We start from the raw sequence: 25,215 nt of genomic DNA on the forward strand, positions 1-25,215 counted from the left end.
AAAAGTCTGTGGTCCTACCCGCATCTCTTCTAAGGGCAGAATTCAGACTCTTGTATATTTATCCAAGTGAAAGTTGCTCAGTCATGTCTGACTCTTTGCAACCCCATGGACTATAGCCTACCAGGCTCCTCTGTCCATGGGATTTCCCGAATAAGGATACTGGAGTGGGGTGCCATTTCCTTCTCCAGGGGATCTTCCTGACCTGGGATCAAACCCAGGTCTCTTGCATTGCAGGCAGACTCTTTACCATCTGAGCTACCAGGGAAGTCCCATATTTATCCAAGATGCCATTTTTCCAGTTCTCCCTTCCTCTCCCGCACCAGCCCAAAGGACGGTGCACAAGAAGGGACACCAATGTGTCAAAAAACCCTGTTGTGAAGATACTAAAAGCACAGCACATACACTGATAAAATCAGTGTAGACAGTATCTACTGTAGGTAAGCATTCACCTACCGTAGGACCCAGCACTTCCACCACTGGCTGTTTACCCAACAGAAACAGCACTGTGTTTACCAAACAGCCAACCAGAAGGTATTCATAGCAGCCTTATTAGTCACGCCCTGACCTGGAAGCTGAAGAAGAGCAGGGCTGCACACCGGGATGCAGCAAGGGAACGTAGCAGTGGAGAGTCATCTGCTGACAGAGGCGACAACCCTGCTGAAGCTCACACAGGCTGCCCAAACTGTGACTGTGACGATTCCATTCATACGAAGCTCTAGAACAAGATAAATGAGCCTGTGGTGATAGGGGTCAGAATAGGGTTTACTCTAGGAGAGGGTGGGCATTGACTGAGAAGGGGCATGGGGAGCCCTCCGGGGTGCAGAGGGTGTTCTATAGCTTGAACGTGGAGGTGGCTGTAAGGGTGAACACACATGTAAGCCTTCACTGGGCTACTGAAGGTGAGTGCACTTCATGGCCGTGTGCTTGATTTCTAAAATGCTTATAGACAGACAAAGCAAGGTCCCAGAGGTGTTAGTATGAGTTTACTTAGTAAGTTTTTGGCTGCACTGGGTCTCCGTTGCTGTGTGCAGGCTTTCTCTAGTTGTGACTAGAAAGGGCTACCCTCTGATTGCAGTGTGCAGGCTTCTCGTTGCAATGGCTTCTCTTATTGCAGAGCACTGGCTCTAGAGCACGGACTCAGGAGTTGGGGGCACAGATTTAGTTGTCCTGTGGGATCTTTCAGACCAGGGATCAAACCTGTGTCTCCTGCATTGGCACGTGGATTCTTAACCACTGGACCACCAGGGAAGTCCCCCAGAGGTGTTACTTGGTACATGTGTCATCCTGTGGGGAAGGCTGGAATGGATGAGTGATGGGGTTGAGGTCTTCCTGATCCTTATCAGACAGAGGCATCAGCCTCCGGGGGAAGCACTGGAGCAAACGGAGAAAAGGAGATGGGACATAGGCTCACCCAAGGTCCCCAAGGACCCACCCCAAGAGACTGTTCTCAGAAGTTGAGGACATGAAAGGAAGCAGGCGGTGGCCACAGGAGATGTCTTTGCACTGAGTTGCGGTGGCCACAGGAGATGTCTTTGCACTGAGTTGCGTTCAGTCATAGTTGGGTATATTGTACAATATATAGTGGTGTTTCCTCTGGAAATTGTATGTGCTAACTTTCACTAACCTTAGAACTAGGCCAGCATCTTCCAATCCCTCAGTGGTGTGAGCAAATGAGAATTGGCTGTATTTATCAGCACAGTCCTTGGAAAAGACTATCAGTTACCTGTAATACGTCAGCAAAGGTCCAGGCGACTTTTCAAATCGGCTTTGCCTTGGCAAGTGGCTGCGGGCACGTGGAATGTTTTCTTCATCAGCAAACTTCAGTGACTGCAGGGAGAGGACTCTTTCGTGGTCACTGAGCTTTTACTGGACACAAGTTGGCCTGATTTCCAACAAATCTGTTGTGCAAGGGTGGTTGGCAGGCATGCAAGGGACACTTGTTTGAACTCCAAGTCCAGGGAGCTGCTCCTTGGGGAAGCCTGGCTCTGTAATGCTCACACCACCCTTGGGACTCAGTCTCCCTCTCCAGGTGTGTGTGGGGAGATGTGAGGAGAAGCTCTGATCACCCTCCAAAGCCTCTGGAGAAGGTCATTTTTCTGTCCTGGGACTTTATTCTAGAGATGAAGTTGCTGGTCCTCTTGCTCTCTCTGCTTAAACCATGAAAGGCTTGGCCAGACCTCAAACAGCCTCCCTTCTCTATACCCTCCTCGGCGACAGAGCTCACAATGGCAGAGCGCCCCAGGGAGATGCCAGGACCGTGGGCCCTGCTGTCCCCGTTCCAATTTCTGGGCCAGCAGCGGCAGGCATCCCGCATTCCAGCCCTGATTCGCTCACTGTGGAGTCACACACTTCCCTCATAGAGCCCAGGGCTCACCGTGTGGGTGCATCCATTCATTCACTTTACTCATCTATTTTTTTTTTACTGGAATATAATTGCTTTACAATGTTGTGTTAGTTTCTGATGTACAACAACGTGAATCAGCTGTAGGTGTACCTATATCCCCTCCCTCTTGAGCCTCCCTCCCACCCCACCCCTCTAGGTCACCACAGAGCTGAGCTCCCTGTGCTATACAGCAGCTTCCCACTAGCTATCTGTCTTACACATGGTAGTGTATATATATCGGAGAAGGTGATGGCACCCCACTCCAGTACTCTTGCCTGGAAAATCCCATGGATGGAAGAGCCTGGTAGGCTGCAGTCCATGGGGTCTCGAAGAGTCTGACACGACTGAGCGACTTTCAATTTTCACTTTCATGCATTGGAGAAGGAAATGGAAACCCACTCCAGTGTTCTTGCCTGGAGAATCCCAGGGATGGGGGAGCCTGGTGAGCTGCCGTCTATGGGGTCGCACAGAGTCAGACACGACTGAAGCGACTTAGCAGCAGCAGCAGCAGCAGCAATGTATATATATTAGTCTCCATCTCTCAATTCATCCCACCCTTCTCTTCCCCTCTATGTCAACAAGTCCACTGCTGTGTCTCCATTTCTGCCCTGAAAATAGGTTCATCTGTACCATTTTTCTAGATTCCATATATAGGCATTGATACAAATATTGTTTTTCTCCTTCTGACCTACTGCACTCTGTATGACAGACTCTAGGTCCATCCACTTCTCTACAACTGACCCAACTTGGTTCCTTTTTATGGCTGAGTAGTATTCCATTGTATATGTGTACCACATCTTCTTTATTCTATGTTGATGGACATCTAGGTTGCTTCCACATCCTGGCCATTGTAAACAGTGCTGCAGTGAACACTCACTGGGGTGCATGTGGCTTTCTGATTTATGGTTTTCTCAGGGTATATGCCCAGTTGTGGGATTGCTGGGTAATGTGGTAGTTCTATTTTAGGTTTTTAAAGGAACTTCCCTCCTGTTCTCCATAGGGCCTATATCATTTTACATCCCCACCAACAGTGTAAGAAGGTTTGCTTTTCTTCACATCCTCTCCAGCATTTATTGTTTGTAGACTTTTTGATGATGGACATTCTGATGGATGTGAGGTGATACTGCGTACTTTTGACTTGCGTGTCTCTAACAATGAGTGATGGTGAGCATCTTTTCATGTGTTTGTTGGCTGTCTGAATATTTGGAGAACAGTCTATTTAGGTCCTCCACCCATTTTTTTTATTGGGTTGTTTGTGTTTCTGACATTCATTCTTTTAATAAACCATTACTGGGCACCCAGTCCAAGCCCAGCTGGGGAGACAGCCGTGAACAGGTCCCAGTGCCCCTTCAAGGTGAGTACAGTCTGGTGAAGGAGACAGGGTTCAGATGATCATAACTGAGTGGTGAATATTAACACAGGGGAGCTTGGGGTGCCGTGGGGTCATGTGATCGGTGGGACCTCCTTGAGGAAGTGACATTTCATCCGAGACTCATAAAAAGGAATAGTCAGGCAGAGTTGAGGAGTGGCTCCCTGGGTAGCAGGGCAGCTTATAATAGAGGGGGGAAGTGAAAGACAGCATGGCTTTCAGGGAGCGCAGGTGGCTCCTGGTGGCTGGAGTGTGCGGTGGGAGGAAGGTGGCCCTGTCCCTCCCTGGCCTCCCCTCATGTGACTGTCCCTGCACAACCCTTGCCTGGGCCCCCGGGCCGCCCTGCTGTTCCCTGAATGTCTGGTGCACTCCAGCCTCAGGACTCTCGCTCTCACTGCTTCCTCTGTCTGCAGCCCTCTTCCCTAAGATACCTGTGTGGCTAACTCCCCCACTTCCTGCAGGTCCAGGCTCCCATCTCAGCTTCTCCATAAGCACCCCTGCCCGCGCCCCACCCCCCACCCCCCACCCCCCGCACCACCAGCAGACATTTATTATCACGTGTGGCCCCACTCCCCACCCCTCCCCAGCTCTGACCTTCCTTCTCTCCACCGACCTATCCCTTTTAACACTGTCTACGTATTCATTATGCCTATTTTCTGTCTCCCTCACTATTAATAGAATGTTGGCGCCAACAGGTCAAGGACCCCTGTCTGTTTTTTTCAAAGACGCATTCCCAAGTCCTTGAACATACGAAGGAACAAATAAATGAGGTCTGAGAGGTTGGCAAGGAGAGGGTCAGATTGCAGGGGCCTTGAAGGTCACAGGAAGGCATGTGAGTTTGGTTTCAAGTGCAGTGGGAAGAGCCAAAGGGTTTCGAGTAGGGACAGGGTCAGAGCCTGCATCACATTTTAGAGCCTTGCTCTAGAATCTGTGGAGAGTGGTTTGAAGGGGGGAAGGCTACCGCAGGCATCAGGCACGCAGTGGGAGTGCCTGGGCTGTGGTGGGGCAAGAAGTGGATGGACTGAGGAGATTGCAGGAGGTAGACTTGATCGTGCTTTTGTGATCTGAGGGATTGTAGGAAGACAGGGCAAGGCAGCCTCCAGCTCCCACCTGAGCCACAGGGCTGGAACGGAGGCCCTTGTTAATTAAGATGGGGTGACGGGAGAAACGGGCTGGAGTGGTCAGGAATTCCATGTGGGTCGTGGTGAGTTGGGCCTCTTTCAAGTGGAGATGCCAAGTAGCCTACTGGATGGAGTGTAAGCTCAGGGTGAAAGTCTGAACTAGAAATAAACATTTAGGAATCACTGACTTAGAGTTTTTTAAAATCGTGACAGAGTAGAGGGAGAGAAAAAGATGTCTAAGAACCAGCGTTGAGGACTGAACCCTGATGCCTTCTGAAACTGCCCTTGAGGGATAAGGAGTTTGCCAGGAAGGTAGGGAGAAGGCAGTCCAGGTAGAAGAAACCTCACACAAAAGAACACAGCTCTCAGCAATCTTCAAAACCGTCAAATTCATCCAAAAGAGAGTCTGAGAAACTATCACAGCCAACAGGCGCCTAAGGAGATAAGACAACCTAATGTAACATGGTATCTTGGATGAGATTCTCAGATAGAAAAAAGAATATTGGGTAAAAACTAAGGAACTCTGAATAAGGTCTTGTTGTTGCTGTTCAGTTGCTAAGTCGTGTCTGACTCTGTGACCCCATGGACTGCGGTACGCCAGGCTGCTCTGTCCTCCACTATCTCTTGGACTTTAGTTAATAAGAATGCTGCAAGCAATAGCACATGATATCACTTATATGTGGAATCTAGAAAACAAAAAAAAGGATACAAATGAACCTACTACAAAAACAGTTACAGATGTAGAAAACTTACGGTTACCAAGGAGTAAAGGGGGAGGGATAAAGTGGAAGATTGGGGTTGACATATGTACACCACTCTATGTAAAGTAGATGACTAACGAGGACCTACTGCATAGCACTCAATACTCTGTAATGGCCTATATGGAAAAGAATCCAAAAAGGAGTGTGTGTGTGTGTATATATATATATATAGCTGATTCACTTGCTGTCCACCTGGAACACAACACTATCAACTATACTCCAATAAAATTTTTAAAAAAATAAGAATATGCATCTTCACAACCCAGTCAGACTCAGTAAAGTGATGTCCATCCTGAATTGGGGGGAGGTGAGAATTTTTTTTAAATAATGTTATTACTTACTAATTAGTTAACAGTCTAATAATTTGTTAATTAGAACAGATGTGCCATACTATGTACATGTATATCTACATACATGTAGGATGTTAACAAGAGAAATGATAGAGAATCTGCATGCAGGGTACAAGGAATTATCTCTCAATTTTTCTCTCAATCTAAAACTGTTTTAAAACTACTATTTTTTTCTAAGTGAGTCTCATAAAAAAGAAGTGAGTCTCACAAATGGTGCCCAAACACACACACACTCCAAGGATTAGAGTACTTTGTTTCTCTGCAGAGGACTTTGATCCTGGCCAGTCCCATCTATGGTCAAAAGACTCAGGGACTCTATGAATATCTCTTCGCTCCCCCTCACTGCCAAGGAACAGAGGGTCCTCACTGCCATTTACTTTCTCTGTGTTCACAGAAGGAATACTCTCCCCAGGCCATATTTCATAATGAAAATGAGAAGCAGAGACTAAATGGCTCAGGTAAGTCAGATTCACCTAGAATTCCTTGGGGATGCAATTAATGTTAATCTCTTTGCAATGCTCTGTAAAAGCACATTCCTTAGTCATAATTTTCCTGAACCTGCACCTTGTTCGACACCTGGCTTGGTTTTCCTCCTTCAGTCAAAGCTTTGGCACCTCTGGGTTCAAATGCCTTCTCCACTACTTGAAATATTAGAAAGAGGTAAGTTTTGTATATGCATTTTTTATAAGTCTGGAAGGAGCGTCACCAATATAATACTGATTATGTCTGGTTGGAAAGTTCATGAATCACATTTACTTCATTCTTTACTCCTTTATGTGTCATTTCAACATATTTTACAGTATAATTAGATAAAAAGTGATCTTGGGTAAGTCACTTGAACCTTATTTTCCTCATCTCTAAAATGCATATAACCATACTTAATCAAAAAGTGGGTTACATGAGATACAGTTTCCTCTGAAGAATAGATACGAGATATTGAATGCCCAGTGTCTGGCATCATGCCTGGCTTTCATGGTGGCTGGTTGTTGATGGGAAACATGACCAGTCTGGCCAGTGACTAGGTCTCCAAAATCAAAGTGTGTACTTGGGTCCTTGGGATCCTGTGTGGTGACAGGGACCTCTGAGTCACAGCAGAAGCTGGGCCTGGGCAGTGGTCAAGGGAAAGCGAGAGGCAAGTTGGCTGTTGGCCTCTGTGGCACCACGGCCAGGGAGGACACGGAGGCAGAGGAAGATGGTACTGTGTGGCCATGGTCGCAGCAGCTGGCACAAAACTCTGTGGTCCGCAGATGCAGCCATAAACAGAGGCTGTTCAGGAGCCTGGGCAGCTCTGGGGGCAGGTGTTGGGATTCTGTAGATTTCAGGGGCATTCATTTTGTGGGTAGAGAACTGAATTGGGAGCTGGCTTCTCCAGCTAGCTCTGAGCATGAGCAAGCCACCTTACCTCCCTGCGTTTCAATTGCATCATCTCTAAGGTGGTATCTTGAATGGGATTCCTACATTCATGTTATCATACCTACCTTCCAGTGTTTGCATGAAGAGCACATAAAATAACAAAGACGCAGGAGAGTGGCCCATTTCTAGGTCAGGGCCCCTGAGTTTGTATGCCAACCCCACACTGTGTGACCTCAGATAAATTGCTTAACTCCTCCGAGCCTGTTTCCTCATCTGTAAAATTGGAAGGAAGGCTGCTACTGCTGCTGCATTGCTTCACTCGTGTCCGACTCTGTGCGACCCCAGAGACGCAAGCCCACCAGGCTCCCCTATCCCTGGGATTCTCCAGGCAAGAACACTGGAGTGCTAATAGACCCTAATTCATAGGATTGTGAAGGTGAAACAGAAGAGGACATAAAGCACATGAAGATAATAAGCTTTTGTTTTAGAAGAAATATAGCACAACAGCAGTCACAGGGTAGATAATCAAAATGGTTGTTTTCTTACATCTTCCAAACTGCCTGGTGGACCTTGCGCATCCACCTTTAGACTCTTGGGGAAACAATGAAAACAGTGACTATTTTGGAGGGGTTGGGGGGCTCCAAAATCACTGCAGATGGTGACTGCAGCCATGAAATTAAAAGACGCTTGCTCCTTGGAAGAAAAGTTATGACCAACCTAGACAGCTTATTAAAAAGCATGGACATTACTTTACCAACAAAGGTCCGTCTAGTAAAAATTTTGGTTTTTCCAGTAGTCATGTATAAAGAAAGCTGAGCACCAAAGAATTGATGCTTTTGAACTGTGGTGTTGGAGAAGACTCTTGAGAGTTCCTTGGACTGCAAGGAGATCCATCCAGTCCATCCTAAAGGAAATTGATCCTGAATATTCATTGGAAGGACTGATGCTGAAGCTGAAATTCCAATACTTTGGCCACCTGATGCGAAGAACTGACTCCTTGGAAGAGAGCCTGTTGCTGGGAAAGACTGAAGGCAGGAGGAGAAGGAGACGACAGAGGATGAGATGGTTGGATGGCATCACCGACTCAATGGACATGAGTTTGAATAAGCTCCAGGAGCTGGTGATGGACAGGGAAGCCTGGCATGCCACAGTCCATGGGGTCGCAAAGAGTCGGACACCACTGAGTGACTCAACTGAACTGGTCCTCCCATTTCTGGATGTTACAGGTATTCCATGAAGCCAGAGAAGGAAATCTTGTGGAATCCCAGGGGCCTCCCACCACAACTTACTTCCCCCAGTGAAGCCCCCGCTTCTCAGTGTCACCCACCCCAGGATGCCTTGAAACACTGAAAAAAAATAAAAATAAAAATAAAAAACAAAAAATAAAAACAATACATTGCCTTTTTCTGTGCTGGCCACTGTTCTAAGAGATAGCAAAAATGTGTTGGTTACCCTCACAACCCTGAGAGATGAATTCTATGTATATCCCCATTTTACAGATGAGGAGACTGAGGCTCTGTGAGGTTAGATAACTGATTCGTGGGGTCACACAGCTATGAATTAGTGGCGCTGGACCTGATCCCAGAGATGGCACTCCAGAACCCCACACCTGCTTGCGGCATTTAGCAAGGCCAGCAGCCAGGGAAAGAGAAGAGCAGGTAGGAGACCAGGCTGGAAATCAGGACACAGGGTTCTCGCCTTGGCCCTGGAACCGTGAAGCCAGGAGTCCTCACGCCAGAGGCTTACCCGTGCCCAGCCTGGGCAGAGATACCGGCCTGGCCCCGGCCTCCAGTCCCTCCCCCGCGGGCGCCTCAGGGCCTGGCGCTCCTGCCCTGTGTAACCTGATCTGCGGCGGGGTTTGGATCTCCGGCAAGTCACGGTTGTGAAGGTGCTCCGACAGAGGACTGCGCTCCGCGGTGCGCTCCCAGCTCCGCAATCCAGCGCACGAGTGCATGGCGCAGAGGCTGGGAGAGCGGGTGCGGGGGCCCACTGAGGCCACCGGGCTCTACCGGGCGGTGCTGCTCCGGTCCGGTAAGTGGCGGCAAGTCTCCCCGGCCCCCCGCCTCCGGGAGGGCGCGAGGAGGGCACCGCGGGCGCACCGTGCTCAGCCTCTGGCCAGCAGGGCGCCGTGGTCCTTCACTGCTGTGCTTTCCTTCTTGCCTCCCGTCTTTCATTCTTTTTAATTACTTTTGTTTTTCTTTCATTCCTTCTTTCCTCCCTACATTCGTTCTTTTGGGGATCTACTCTTAGATATATTGCTTTATCCTTTCATATGATCGTGTGGTGCGCACACACACACACACACACATATACACAGACACTCACCGTTAGATAACTACAAAAGTTCCTGCACTCGCTCAAGTGCGGCAAGGCATTGGTAGGCACGGGAGACCGGATATGGGTAAGACTGGTGGCCTAAAGGAGCACACGCCAGCCAGTGAAGGGCTTCCGCTGTTCTGTGAGGGGAGAGTGTGCGTTGGTGGGGGGGCGCGGGGGAGAGGGTAGGGACGGTGAGGACAAGTTCCAGGAAGGCGAGGAACCAGTTTTCTAGATGTACACATTTAAGGAGAAAACGACTTGGAAAGAAACACAGGGTGGTGGTTTTTGAGGATTCGAGTTTAGGTGTTTTTTTCTATTTGTCTTTTTGTCATTTGCAGTAAACACATACTGTTTTTCTACTCAGGACGATAGTTTTTTTGTTTTTTACTTTAGGAAAATAAAACAAATGTAATATAGAGTCTGTGTGAAAATAATTTGGAAAATACAAGGATGTGGAAAGAAGAAAAAGAACTCCCACAGTAAGCATCTAGGGCGTTTCATTCCTATCTTAGTGCTTGGAGACAGGCATTCAGAGGAGGTGAAAATCGGCCCCCTGCCGGCTCCCTGCCGGCCAGGCGAGAAGGAAATGTGAAGGGACTTAGGCTTCCGAGGCAGCTACCCTCTGCCTTGGGCGAGGAGCCCAAGGATAGTCCTGGGCGCCCAGCCCTGCAGCTGAAAGCGCGGCCAGCAGCGCGGTGGACGGTGGGTGCGCGTCCGCAGCTGCGGCGCTTGCCCCCTGCCCTCACGGAGTCTGCTACGGGACTGACCGTTGCCTACTTAGATGGGCCCCACCCCGGGGAGATTTCACGCGGAGTTACTGCTTGGGAACTTTGAAACAACGGTTCTCTGAGTCCAGAAGCACAGTCTGGCCAAGGTCTGCGGCGCCTTCCGGAAGGGGGGGTGGGGGGTGCAGGGGTGGGTACCTTAAATCTGGCTGAACCACAGCAGGCAGAAAGCAATCTCTGAAATTGGAAGAAGCTGATTGCAAACCTCAGCTCCAGGGATTTCCGTACAAGACACCTATTCCTAAGGGCCTCTATCCAGTTGCTGCCTGCTCACTAAGGTGAGGAGAAGGTAGCTCTAATCTGAAGATCTTGTATTCTCTAACCTGGAACCACAGCTATGAGCCTCACTCAAACAGGAACATTTTTCTCCTGGCCATACATCCAGAGTGGCAGATATGGGCAGATGTATCGTCCTGGGGCCACACACTGCCTGGTAACTCACAGCTGTCAGGAAGGCAGCGGAGGCTGGCTTGCGGGCCTCACAGAGGGTGCGCTTGCACTGCGTTAGGCGCTGTGCCACTGACTGTCTTCACAGCCCTACAAAGTCACAGCTGTTATCCCCATTTAGTAGATGAGGAGACTGAGGCTCTAGAGCTTAAGCAGCATGCCCATAGTCCTGCTAGGGGAACTTTTGTATCCCACTATGTGTAGAAAACACACTCAAACTCTGGTGCATCTATGCCAAGTCTGCACATCTCAGAACAGTCATCATGGTGAATGACTGCTGCGTGTGTGTCTGCTCAGTCGTGTCTGAGCAACCCCGTGGACTGTACCCCGCCAGGCTCCTCTGTCCATGGGACCTCCCAGGCAAGAGTCCTGGAGTCGGTTGCCATTTCCTCTTCCAGGGGATCTTCCTGACCCAAAGGACTGAACCCCCATCTCTTGAGTCTCTTACACTGGCAGTCAGATTATTTACCACTAGCATCATTTGCTGCTAAGTCACTTCAGTCGTGTCCGACTCTGTGTGACCCCATAGACGGCAGCCCACCAGGCTCCCCCATCCCTGAGATTCTTCAGGCAAGAACGCTGGAATGGGGTGCCATTTCCTTTCTCCAATGCATGAAAGTGAAAAGTGAAAGTGAAGTCACTCAGTTGTGTCCAACCCTCAGCGACCCCATGGACTGCAGCCTTCCAGGCTCCTCCATCCATGGGATTTTCCAGGCAAGAGTACTGGAGTGGGGTGCCATTGCCTTCTCCGAATAGCATCATCTGGGAAGCCCTAAATGATTTCTGGTCACTAGCTATTGCCACTCTCTGCCAAATGCTGTAGATCTGCCATCATCAATTTCATTTTTTCATTCAGCTAGTGTGTATTGACCACTGTTATACACTAGGCCCTGTGAAAGGCACAGGCATGTGCTGATACACAGAGAAGTCCCTCCTTTCAGGGAGGTAAGTGGTATTAAGCTCTATTTTAAACATGTGGAAACTGAGGCTCAGAAGGTAACATGACTTGTCTAGAGTCACACAGCCAGTCAAGGGTGAGAGCCGAGATTCAAACTCAAGGCCACATGCCTCTGGGGCCACTGCTCTAGCCGTATCCCACAAGGAAGACATAAGGGCTGGGGGTGAGGAGCCAACTGGGCCACTGAGTGAAAGAGGCAAGAGCCCCCTCCTGTTAGAAGCCCCCCCGAGCACCGGTATGATAGGATCAAACCCATTTTCATTTACACCAGCCTCAAGTAATGTAATACTTATAGAGAAAGTCTCATTCCAAATTATTTGAAAACAACTTCTCAGTATTAGAGTAATAGAGGCTTATCACGGATATTCTGGAAAATTAAGAATGAAGACGGGGAAGGCTCACCCACAATCCCACTAGCCGTAAAGCAGCCACTGGTAATCTAGGGGCGGTCTCCTGGTCTTTGCTGTGCAAGATTTGTGTGTGGGTGTGTGCTTCACGTTGCTGAGCTTGTACAGACTCTAGTTTTCAATCCCATCTTTCTTCACTTGCATAAATATCTTCTATCTTCCTGTTTCTAAATGGGCTAGTGAGGTAACAGCTACCACGCTGGAAGCCTGACGCTACGGCAGGCACCGTGTGCAGTGGTTCCTGCGCCATGCCCCCCTTATTCCCCAAAGAACGTCTGCCCCAGTTTAGAGATGGGGAAGCAGGAAGTTGAAGGTCACCGAGCTGCCCAACACTGGAGCCAGGATTGGTATCTGGGTCAACACCAGAGCCCATGTTCTTAACCACTGAGCTGGAAAGGGTCACCTCTGGGGAACAACTTATGCTTGGCCATGCCTGGTAAGCGAGGCAGTGCTGGAGTAAGAGTCCACCTGAGGCTCTTCTCCCACCTGGAGCTCAGCCCAGGTTCCTGAGAGGCAGGGCAGCGTCTCCGCAGCATGGACGAAGGGACGCCTTCCCAGATGCCCATGGATGTCAGCGTCTGTGCTTCTCTGCACCCAGATGATGGTCATCGTTTTCACTGCTGCCTGCCAAGCAAGGCTGCCAGATAAAATAGTTAAATTAAAATGGTTACATTTGAATCTCAGATACACAATGAATAATATTTTAGCGTGAATATGTCCCAAATATTGTATGGGTTTGCTAATCTGAAATTCAAATTTAACTGGACCTGCTGTGTGGTTTGTTTTTTTTTTTTTTACACATATATACATTCCTTTTTAAAAAAATTATTTTCCATTATGGTTTATCCCAGGAGATTGGATGCAGCTCCCTGTGCTATACAGTAGGGCCTCATTGTTCATCCATTCCGTATGTGACAGTTTGCATCTGATGACCCCCAGTTCCCAGCCGATCACGCGCCCTCCAGCCCTCCCCCTTGGCACCTGTAGGTCTGATCTCTGTGTGAGTCTGTGTCTGCTGTGTAGACAGGTTCATCTGTGTCACAGTTTAGATTCCACATACAAGCAATACCGTGCCGTATCTGTCTTTCTCCTGACTTCACTTAGTATGGTGATCTCTAGTTGCGGCTGTGCTGCTGCAAACAGCATTCTTTCTTTCTTCTTTATGGCCAAGTAGTATTCCATTGCGTATATGTACCGCATCTTCTTTATCCATACATCTGTTGGCATCTGATGGGCATTTCCATGTCTTGGCTGTCGTGAATAGTGCTGCTATGAACACAGGGGTGCATGGATCTTTTTGAATTATAGCTTTGTCTGGATATATGCCCGGGAGTGTGACTGCTGGATCACATGGTAATTCTAGTTTTCTGAGGAATCTCCATACTGTTTTCCAAAGTGGCTACATCAACTTATATTCCCACTCGGTGTAGGATTCTCTTTTCTCGACATCCTCTCCAGCATTTGTTATTTATAGACTTTTTAATGACAGCCATTATGATCAGTGTGAGGTAACACCTCATGGTAGTTTTGATTTGCGTGTCTCTAATAATTAGTGATGCTGAGCGTCTTTCATGTGCCTACTGGTCATCTCTATGTCTTCTTTGGAGCGATGTCTTAGCTTAGCAGTCCCCAACCTTTTTGGCTTGAGGGACTGGTTTTGTGGAAGACAGTTTTTCCATGGGTAGGGGAGGAACGGTTCAGGCAGTAATGTGAGCTGTAGGGGGAGGGGGGCAGATGAAGCTTCCCTTGATCAGCCTGCTGCTCACCTCCTGACGTGCAACCCGGTTCCTACAGGTGCCAGTAGCAGTCTGAGGCCTGGGAGTTGGGGACCCCTGTCTTTGATTTTCTGCCCATTTTTCAGTTGAGCTGTTTATTGTTGCTGAGTTGTATGAGCTGTTTGCATATTTTGGAGATTAAGCCCTTGTCGGTTACATCATTTGCAAATATTTTCTCCCGTTCTGTAGGTTGTTTTTTTTTTCTGCCTTTTTTTTTTTTAATGGTTTCCTTTGCTTCCGAAAAGCTTTTAATTAGATCCGTCTTTTTTTTTTTTTTTTTTTTTCTTTCTTAATTTCTATCGCTTTGGGAAACTGACCTAAGACAACATTGGTACTACTTCTGTCAGAGAATGTTTTTGCCTACGCTCTCTCCAAAGAGTTTTACGGTATCATGTCTTAGGTTTACATCTTTAAGCCATTTTGAGTTCATTTTTGTGCATGGTCTGAGGGTGTGTTCTAACTTCATTGATTTACACATGTTGGGATGCTACATTTTTGTTGGCTATCATACATGCGGCAGCCCCATTGCCAGGCATCATGGAAGTTTGCTTGGCTTGATAAGCCACGGTCTGTCCTGGTTCCCCTTGACACACAGACACATACTCTCACATCCCCTTTCTGGTATCTGAGTCTACTGTCCATATTTTGTCTGGCTGCAAGTGAGTTAAAATATGCTGGAGGTCCGGGGTCCCTTCGGGTCCTTCTGCAGCTAAGAGACCAGATTCAGCACGCCTAACTGCGGCTGGGTTGAGAGCCAGCTTTCTGAAACAAGCTCCTTGGTTCTTTTCCCTCCCTCCTGCTTTCCTGTTTTCATGCTTCAATCCCTCCACAGGGTAAATTCTTCCCCGTTCAAATTTGTTGTAAAGGCAACTCTCTTCCTTTTATAGTCTCTCCAGGGACCCCATGACAAGTTTTTCTGCCAGTACAGCTTCTCCTGCCATGTCCTTTCAGCGGAGCAGGTTGGGGGCCAGGGTGGTGGGGGTGGTTGGGGGGGAGGTTGGATCCTAAGGCTGTTTTGTGGGTGGCTTCTCAGACACCTCACTGAGGCCTTGAAAGGGGGCCTTGGAGATTTAGACTGAATACAGAGCTGAGGAAGTTTGCAGTTGCCATGGAAACTTCTTGTCTGGTGTTTGTGGGCCCAGATAAGCTGTTCCAGGCGTCTGTCTGCTTGTGGGTGGGGGGTCAAAAGATCAAAGGAAAAGGGGTTTTTGGAGTTTTTAGTGCAAGCAATGGCACACCACTCCAGTACCCCTGCCTGGAAAATCCCATGGACAGAGGAGCCTGGTAGGCTGCAGTCCATGGGGTCGCGAAAAGTCGGACATGAGCGACTTCACTTTCACTTTTTACTTTCATGCATTGGAGAAGGCAATGGCAACCCACTCCAGTGTTCTTGCCTGGAGAATCCCAGGGATGGGGAAGCCTGGTGGGCTGCCCTCTATGGGGTCACACAGAGTTGGACACGACTGAAGCGACTTAGCAGCAGCAGCAACAGCAGCAGCAGTGCAAGCTGCAGCCCCAGCCCACAACAGATGTGGGAAGATTCCTCAGCTCCCACTCATGACTGCCTCTCCTGGCCTTAGACTAGTGAAAAGTGTTAGTTTTTCAGTCGTATCCGACTCTTTGTGACCCCATGGACTGTTCCTCACGCTTCCCTGGTGGCTCAGATAGGTCTTCACTACCCACCTTCTTTTTAGCTCATCTATTTCCCAAGAAAACAGATTTCAGAGGGACAGGAAGGGGAGTGTGGGAGAGGTGTGCTCAGCCTCTGGAATCCCCCTCGGGTCCTCCATGGGACTGAGCAAAAACTCCAGTCCTCAGGCCCCTGTATTTCAGAGTCCTGCTGTATGGGAGAATGGGAAAGCCACACAGACCAAGGCAGGAGGCAGCATCTTGGGTTGAATCTGGCCACTGCCTGGAGTACACTCTTAACAGGCTCATTTGACCAAAAGGCCTCTATTTTTCACTATGTAAAATGTACATGACTGAACCAGATGTGAAGTTTAACTATGGTTGGAAAAGGTTGCTCTTTTCCCATATTTTTCATCTTGTTTTTTTTCTGATAACAAAGGCAATACATGCTTTTTTTTTTGTTTTTTTTTTTTTTAGGCATAAACATTACAGATATACTGGGACAAAAGAGAAAGGCCCGTAATTTTATGCTGCAGAATAGTGGTTCTCAGACTCTCAAATATAAACAGACCCCCGGGGGAACTTGCTAAAATTCCACATTCCTAGGCCCCTCCCTCTTAGGTTCTAACACAGAAATCCAAAAACCTGGCCCAGTAGTTTGACTGTAACACTCATGCCCAGTGAAGGCTAGTAATGACATCTGAGATATGTCGGTCTAGAACTGACCTCTGTTAACAGTTCAGTGTACGTGCCTGCAGACTGGTTCTCTGTGTATATACTAACTTTATCTTGGAGGGGAAAAAAGATAGAGGAATCAGACTATGTATGATGTTGCCCTTTGATTTTTCATCAAATACGCAGTAGACATCTTTCTTTAGGTTAATCAATAAATATGGTATTGATGGCATCTCATTATAAGACGTAGCATAATTTCTTACTGAGGAGGTATGGCTTGGGAAATGGTGGCTGTTGACTTCACACAGTTACATGCTCACACGTGTGTACTCACACACAGCAAGACGGTGCTGTCCCTAGTTCAGAGATATCCAGATCTCTGGGGCTGAGCAGCTGGTACGGGCACAGGGTACTAAGAAGCATAAGGTGAAGCCCTGCCCTCTGCTGACAGTCGGTGAGAGAGCTTGAGGGGTCTGCACACAGGCTGAACTGAAAGAAGAGCTTTAGTGGAAGAAGAACAGTGGGTCCCAACTGCCTGGGGAAAAGGGCACCCAACCTGGGGGCGTTTCCTGCCCGACTGTCCTTGGCTCTCGATTGCTCTGGTGCTGCCATCAGAACCCCCTGATAAAGGGAACACACAGTGGGGATGGACGGCCACAGCCGGCTGCTCTGGGCTGAGATGGGCCGGGGGTGTGTCTGACCCGGGCGGTGAGCAGACACTCAGCAGGTCCTCCTGCCCCAGCATCCGTGTTGCTCTTCACTTGTCAGAGGACACTGGGATTGCTTCAGACAAGACACCGTGGGCCCTGAGAAGTGCCGCCCCCAATACTAGTTGTCTGCTCAGTGGGACACGTGGTGAGGACCAGTGACAGGGAGGAGTGGTGGGACAAGAACCTGGTTATGGTCTCCCAGTGTCAGATCTCATCAGGCTAAGCCACAGCAGGATGGGAAGCTGGGAGAGGCGCTACGCACGAGGACGTTAAGAGACGATTTCGGAAGAAGAAATAAAAGGAACGCACCTTGTTTCCAGAAAATTGTTTAACACGGGCAAATTTGGGACCCTGTAAGTTGACGTGGCTCCAGAATGGCGGGTTTGGCCAAAGCTCCCAGGATACGCAGGCCTGCCTGCCCCCATGTGCTTCTGTCTCACTCACGCCCGGCCTCCACCCCAGGGGCCTTGCATCCTACCCTGGGGCCTCTGCACTAGCTGTCCTCACTTTGGGATGCTCCCCTCCCCACCACTCCAGCCTCCCGAAAATGCCACCTCCCCACTCTCCACGCTTCCTGAGGTCCCGAGCCTTCCCCCCTATCTTGCCCAGGCTTGCATTCATCAGAAAGTTCACCGCAGCTTGACATGTTCTTGTTGGTCTCATTTTTTGGTCTGAACCCCACCTTGAAAGCAAGTTACCTGAGCACAAGAATATGGTCTCATTTCCATTGTACCTCCAGCACTGGGCAATGGCAGGAACACAGTAGGTACTCAATAAATGTTGGTTACCTGAGTAACACAGGCCAAAGAGGATCAAAGTGCAATTTTTAAGAGTTTATTTATAATATTGTGTTAGCTTTGTTGTACAGCAGAAACTACCACAATGTTGGTAAAGCAACTGTACTCCAATTAAAAAACAAATAATATCATGTTAGTTTCAGGTGTGCAGTAGTAATTCAGATACATATATATATATATATATATGACTGCATATACATACACATATATATAAATCTGTTCTTTTGCAGGTAGTTTTCCATTATTTTTACAAGATGCTGAATATAGTTCCTGTATTATATAGTGAAACTTTGCCCACTGTTTATTCATTTTATATATAGTGTGTATCTGTTAATCCCGTACTCCGAATTCGTCCCTCCCCACCACCTCCTTTGGTAACCATAGTTTTCTTCTGTGTCTGAGAGTCAGTCAGTCCATTTGTGTTATTTTTTTAGATTCCACATTTAAGTGATACAATATAGTACTTGCCTTTCTCTGACTGACTTCAGTTAGTATGATAATCTCTAGGACCATCCATGTTGCTCCAGATGACAGTATTTTTTTAAATTATTGGAGTATAGTGGATGTACAGTGTTGTGTTTCAGGGGTATAGCCAAGTGACTCAGTTGCAGATAAACACAGACCCACCTTTTTTTCAGATTCTTTTCCCATCAGGCCATTACGGAGTGCTGACCGGAGTCCCTTGTGCTTTACAGTAGGCTTTGTTAGCTGTCTTATATACACTAGTGTGTCTATTGCCATCCTAATCTTTCCATTTATCCCTCCCTCATCCTCTAAATGTGTTTTGTACATTTGTGACCTGACTTCTGTTGTGTAAGTTCGTTTGCGCCCTTTTTTTGGCTCCACCCCATGTAAGTGCTGTCATATCTGCCTTTCTGTGTCTGACTCGCTTCACCCAGTGCGACACTCTCTAGGTCCGTCCATGTTGCTGCAAATGGCGTTACTTCATTTTTCCTGGCTGAGTAATATTCCCTTGTGTGTATGTACCACATCTTCTTTATCCATTCCTCTGGCAGTGGACCTTTATTTTCTTTTCGTTGCCATGGGAAGCAATCTCATCATCTCAATTTCTTTTCCGATCTTTCATTGCTAGCCTCTGACGATGGACATTTAGGGTTTCTTCCACGTTGTGGGTTTTGTAAATAGTGCTGCAGCAAACACTGGAGTGCACGTGTCTTGTTAAAAAATGATCAAAATTTAGCCTATGGAGTTATGGAGGACAGAAGTTGGAAGTCATTTGTGTCCTAGACATAAATGAGTTTTCATAAATACTCATGTGATTCTCATCAGATAAAAAAGCACAGTGTATTTATAATTCACTGCATCATGGATGTCATTCCTGGCTGAAGAGAACTTCTGGTTTGTCTAGATATTAGTGAAAACCAAAATATCAAAATTTTTGCTTAAGTGTAACACCCCTACAGTTGAGTGCACAAATCTTACATGGTCAGCCTGATGTATTTTTTAAAATGGAATTCACCTGCACAGTCACCTGTCTGATTAACACTATGCAATCAGTGTCCACTATTGTGACTCCGATCACCACGTGTTCTGTGTTGAAATGTATATAAATAGAATCACGGAGTATGTATTCTCTTGTGGCATCTGACTCTCAACATCCTTTTTTCCACGAGGCATCCATTGTTGGGGCAATCTGAGCGCAGGCTGGAAAAGAATTTCCAGACACAGTATTGCAGAGGAGAGTGAATTAGGAACAAAGAGCAGACGAGACCATGTGGGCACGGCAGGTGCAGCGGGCTGGCCTCCTGACAGGCCACGGAGAGTCGACGGTTCTCCTGAGTTAACAGCCAATTTTGTGAGTTTATAGGCTCAAGACAAAGAAAATTCCTGCTGGAAGGTTGGCATTAGGTGACTGGCTAGGGGGCTAATAGCGTGTTTACTGGAGTGGGCATATTTGCCAATTTGAAGTCAGGAAGCTTGTCAGGGACGATCAGGGGCTTTTGGCAACAGTTACAAAGGGGCCCAAATAGCTTCGGAGGTGTCCTTGGTTCTGGGCTCCACTTCTGCGGTCTTGGTACAGGGACTCGCACCTTGGCCCGGGGCAGGACTCAACATCCATGTTTTTGCAACAGTAGTTTACTCTTTCTTTATTTTGTAGGGTTCCATTTGTGAAGACATCACTCTTTATGCTCCTCCTGTGTGGGTTAATGTTTTCTTTCCCTTTTGGAGGTCGGAGGTCTTCAGCCAGCATTCAGTGGTCTTCTCTGCCAGTCACCCCACTTGCATCTCTGACATATTTGTGGAGATCGGTGAGCTCCACGGCCTGCCTTCCGCCATCTGGGTTCTGCTTTTATGTATTTAGCACTGGGAGACTAAGAAGATCTTGCTGCAATTTATGTCAGAGAACGTTTTGCCGATGTCCTTTTCTGTGAGTTTTTTGGGTACTTTATGTTGGGTCATGTTTTGTGCTTCAGTCTTTTAGCCATTTTGAGTCTGTCTTTGTAGATGGTGTGAGTCTGTCTCTGTGGACAGTTCTCCTCCAAACTCCCCTCCCATCCAGGCAGCCACATAACACTGAGCGGGTCCTAGTTGGTTATCCAATTTAAACACAGCCCTGTGTACATGTCCATCCCAAACTCCCTACCTATCCCTTCCCTCCATCCTCCCTGCCCTTCTCTCCAGCAACCAAAAGTCTGTCTCTGTTTGTAAGTTCATTCATATCACTTCTTTTTGGCTTCTACACCTCAGGGATGTCATACGATATTCCTCCTTCTCTGGCTGATTTACTTCACTCAGTATGACAATGTCTGAGTCCATCCATGTTTCTGCAAATGGCAAGAAATCCAACACATTTCTGTATGTCAACCTTGTGTCCTGCTACTTTGATGGGTTCGGTTGATCAGTTCGGACACTTTTGTGTGGAATCTGTAGGGCTGTCTATGTCGTGTCACCTGTATATGATGATTTTACCTCTTCCCTTCTGATCTGGTGCCTTGTATTTCTTTTTCTTGCCTGACTATCATGGCTAGGACTTCCAATACCATGCTGAATAGAAGTGGTGAGAGTGGGCATCCTTGTCTTGTTCCAGACTTTAGTGGGAGGGCTTTCAGCTTTTCACGGTTGAGTATTATGCTGGGTTTGTCACCAATGGCTTTTATCTTTGAGATATGTTCCTTCTGTACCCGCTTTGGTGAGAATTTTCATCATGAACCAGTGTTGAATTTCATCAAATGCTTTTTCTGCATCTACTGAAGTGATCATATGGTTTCTGTCCTTTGTTGATACGGCGTACCACACTGACCAGTTTGCATATATTGACCCATCCTTGTGAACCTGGAATGGATCCAACTTGATCATGGTGTATGATCCTTTTATGAATTGTTGGATTCAGTTTGCTAATATTTTACTGAAGCAAAATTGCATTTTTGACGTTGGCATTCATGCTGGATGTATGCCCTGGGTCTAATCACGTCCCAGCCCACCCAGACTCTTCATGAGAAAGTAGAGGTGGGAAGAGGGCCAAGCTTAAGTGGAGGTCAGCTTCCTCACTAGGGGATTAAGGAATGACAACACAGGCTAGAAAACACGTCCACGTTTCAAGTGAGCCGATTGTGAAACTAGGAGAATGCCTCTGTTATCTGTAAACACCCACACTGGCCTTCGGTATCTACATATGCTCTTTATTTTCACACTCATACACTGACTCCCTGAGACGAGATCTACCCAGCACAGACCCCGCCAGGCACAGCGCTGCACGCCAGGCCCTGCACGCCGTTCACACCGAGTCCAGCTCTCTCTGCGGGAAAAGTCCTCCTTGCCATGCACTGACCGCCGGCTTCCCCTGTGTTAGCTCATCTGTGTTTCTTCTCAACCACTGTTTTTTTCCACACTTGACACAGAAACCAAGGCTCAGGGGTTGCTGACTAGCTGCCCAAGGGGCTCACACCCGGGCTAAGCAGGGACGAACACAAGGGCTGGTCTGGCCCAGAGCCCGTCAGCATCCACTCACCCACCTCCCCTGGGCACCATCCTGTGGCTCCCCACTGAGGTTCAGGGTACTGAGGAAACACCAAGGATGGAGTTGCTGGCCTGTAAGTGGGTGACTGGAACTGACCCAGCCTAGTTTCCCCTCCTTTTGCACCAAGAGCCGCTTTCCCCTGGGGAGTCGTGCTGGGCAGCAGGAAGCCTGCCTCCCAACCCCCACCAGGTCAGGGAGGTACCAGAAGGCATTCTGGCTGACCCTCCCATCAGAAACAAGGGAAATGCCTGTGCCTGGGCCACCCTGCTCAGAACAAAGCTTGGCATGTCCTTGCCCCTCAACGATCTGACCAAATCGATACTTATTTGTGCCTGCCTCCCCGGCAGTGGGGCTCGGACACAGTGTTCCGCATGGAGGAAGTGGCCGAGCACCAAGTGTAATACCCGTTACTATAGTAACAGTTCCTTTCTAATGATACCAGAATAAACAGGAACGCAGAGCCTCCCCACTCGCTGGCTCTCTTCATCCCCAGGGCTTGATGAACCGCCCTGTGGAGGCGGCCCCTCCTGGCTCACCCGGGACTCTGGTGGAGCGAGGACCAGCAGCGCTGCGCTCCGAAGTTCTCTTCCCAAGGACACGGGCTCAGCTGAGGAGTAAGGCCGTCTCTCTTCTGTCCCCCCTGCTGCTGAGCTGGGGTGTGGTGCCAAGAAGGGGTGTGGCGGGGTAAGGAGGGCAGCCTCCCAGTGCCAGGGAGGCCGGCAGTGGGGCAGAGCTCTTTGAGCCCAGGTACCGCACTCTGCGAAATGACTCGGGTGCCTCCGGGGACCTGGGTTTGGGAAAGGGCTCGGAGAGGCCGGGCAGGGAGCACCCAGATGCAGCCTCCCCCGCGCCCTGCTCTGGCTGATCTCTTTCTTCTGAAGGCTCAGATGCGTCTGAGTTCATGCGTGGTGTGACCTCGTAGCAGCTGTAGTTCTCTTGAGAACCGACAGGTCAGAGGCCAGCAGACGGCCCCAGGCAGACAGCTCAGCTCAGGCTCCGGAGCCTTCACTTGCTGGCCGTGTGATCTGGGAAAGACCCCTCAGCCTCGGTGTCTTCACTGGCACAAAGGGGTCTCAAGGGCACCACGTCCTCATTCTGTCCTAAGGATTTCATGAGGTGCGGCCGCGATGCTGAGTGCAGCTCATGGCACAGGGTGAGGGCACGGCTGTGTGCTGCCCGCCTGGATTTGGCTTCAGCACTTTGCAGTGTGAGGCAAAGCTGGTACTGGGCCAGAAATCGGGGGGTTATGGGGTCGGGTGCGTCACTTTTCTGAACTGCTGCTAAACCCAGCGGTTTCCCAGCTGTGGGGCAGCCCCCGTACCTGCGTCTCTGGCCAGCTTGGACCCTGAGTGGCTCTTCACTGGTGGTAAGTCCTGCCAGGATCCCCCCGCCAGAGGCACTGGTCAAGTGGGGTGCCTGGCATCATGCCACTGGGGGGCTGACACTGCGCCTTAATCAACTGCGCGGGGCTCTCCACCACCCCCCGCCCCCAACCGCTAAGGACCTTCCAGGTCCAGCCCTGGACTCTGCTGTGGAACTGATTTGAAACCCTGTGTACCCACCAGCCCATCTCACAAACGAGGAGGTCACGGGAGACGCAAGCATAATGTTGAGGAAGTTTGTCTTGAGTCAGTTTGGTTGGGGGAGGCTGTGATCGAGCCGCTCTGGCGGGGGCCGCCAGGCATCAGTGGCGGGGGGCTGGAAGTGTGGAGGAGGCCCCCAGATATGCCACGCTGTGGCTGCAGGCCAGGGAAATACAAATGGGTACTCTGCCCACTGGGAGGAAAGAGGTACGAAGGTTCGGAAATGTGATGGCCACGCTCGTCACTTTTACTGAATGCCTCTTTCTCCTTGGTCAGTAGTTATTTTCAAAGCTTCCCTTCTCCTCTGCGCCTCCATCCCATGAAACGCTGAACCGACTAGATCACTGGCTGTGTTATAAACGCGGCAGCTTGAACAGTAATGAGGAACAGGGGCAGGGGGAGGGAGGGCGGAGTGAAGACTCGGACAGAACCCTGGGAGGCACGGCCACCGGCTGGACTCTCCTGGCAGCCCAGCGCGGGGCAGACAGGCCGGTGGATTCTGGCTTAAGCCCAGAGCAGTGAGGGCCCGGCCCCGGCTCCCCAGTGAGAGGGCGCAGAGTTCCTCGGTTAGCAGCACCGGTTTCTCATTATCAAAGGGCTCCCACTGCCTCTTTACTGGGGTTTCTCGAGTGTCCGGAGAGGAAAGGGATGTAAAGCTGCTTGGTTGACTGAGGCGATGCCTTGCACCTGGAAGACACTGCTGCGGTAGAAAGAGCACTGGCTTTGGGGCCCAAAGCTTCTGACTTTGCCGTTTATTTTGTGTATCTTTGGACAAGTAGCTTGGCCTCTCGGAGATTCAGTTTTCACATTTAGAAAATGGGAATAATAAAACAGTACCACTGGCTGCCTCCTGGGGGCGACTGTGAGATCCAGATGCAGGCGAACGAGCCCTCATCAGATGTCAGGTGTTCAACACGGGTCCCCCTTAGCGGCGGTGGTAAAGAACCTGCCTGTCCATGCAGGAGACATGAGCGATGCGGGTTCGATCCCTGGCTCAGGAAGATACCCTGGAGGAGGGCATGGCAATCCACTCCAGTATTCTTGCCTGGAGAATCCCATGGACAGAGGAGCCCGACGGGCTACAGTTGCAGAGAGTCTGTCGTTGGCTGCCTCTGCCCCACCCCCACCACTTCAGCCTGTCCAGTCTTCACAGCATCTTGATTGTAGAGAGGAGAAGGATCCAGAAATTAAGTACCCATCCAAGGTCACAAAGCTGCCAAGCACATTGACTGTAATCAGACCCACTCCCAAGAGCCAGTCCAGGCAGTCAGCTGAAATCACTCAGGCCAAAGCAAAAACAGCTTTTTTAAAACTCGGTGTTACAAAGTTGTCTGACTATTAGACTCACTTAGGACGCTTTTTTACTTTTTATGTCATATTGAACTATACTTACCTTGATTTAGTTTCAGGTGTGCAACAAAGTGATTTAGTTATACATACACACGTGCATTTTTAAAAATTCTTTTCCCAATTAGGTTATTACAGGATATTGAACAAAGTTCACTGCTATACGCTAGGTCCTTATTATCTGTTTTGAATGTAGCAGGGTGTATATGCTTATTTCAGTTTATCCCTACTCCCCACCTTTACCGGCTGGCAACCATGTTTCTAAGCCTGAATCTGTTTCTGTCAAGAAAGTTCATTTCTATCATTTTTTTTAAGATTCTGCATGTAAACAATATCATATGGTATCTTTCTCTGACTGACTTCACTCAGTATGATAATCTCCAGGTTGATCCATGTTGCTGGAAATGGCCTTGTTTCATTTTTATGGCTGAGTAGTACTCCCTTGTATTTATGTACTACATCTTCTT

The 25,215-nt window shown here is 48.8% G+C and overlaps 1 protein-coding gene across 6 annotated transcripts in view; it reads left to right on the forward strand.

The window, feature by feature from the left end:
- Positions 1-25,215, forward strand: part of FAM107A (family with sequence similarity 107 member A) — a 92,420-nt gene that overhangs the window by 47,578 nt on the left and 19,627 nt on the right. Inside the window, exon 2 of one of the 6 annotated variants that reach the window (XM_019984757.2) lies at positions 6,379-6,442. Coding sequence is in view for 2 of the 6 variants with exons in the window: in XM_019984759.2 (XP_019840318.1) it covers positions 22,318-22,432 (115 nt within the window). In the remaining 4 variants the exon portion in view is untranslated. Of the gene's footprint in view, positions 1-6,378; positions 6,443-9,167; positions 9,369-22,268; positions 22,503-22,545; positions 22,566-22,674; positions 23,185-25,215 lie in introns of those variants that run through there. The other 5 variants (XM_019984760.2, XM_019984759.2, XM_019984761.2 and 2 more) reach the window with 5 other exon arrangements.

Source organism: Bos indicus, chromosome 22 (assembly GCF_029378745.1).
Source record: "Bos indicus isolate NIAB-ARS_2022 breed Sahiwal x Tharparkar chromosome 22, NIAB-ARS_B.indTharparkar_mat_pri_1.0, whole genome shotgun sequence".
In the NCBI taxonomy this organism is placed as follows: domain Eukaryota; kingdom Metazoa; phylum Chordata; class Mammalia; order Artiodactyla; family Bovidae; genus Bos; species Bos indicus.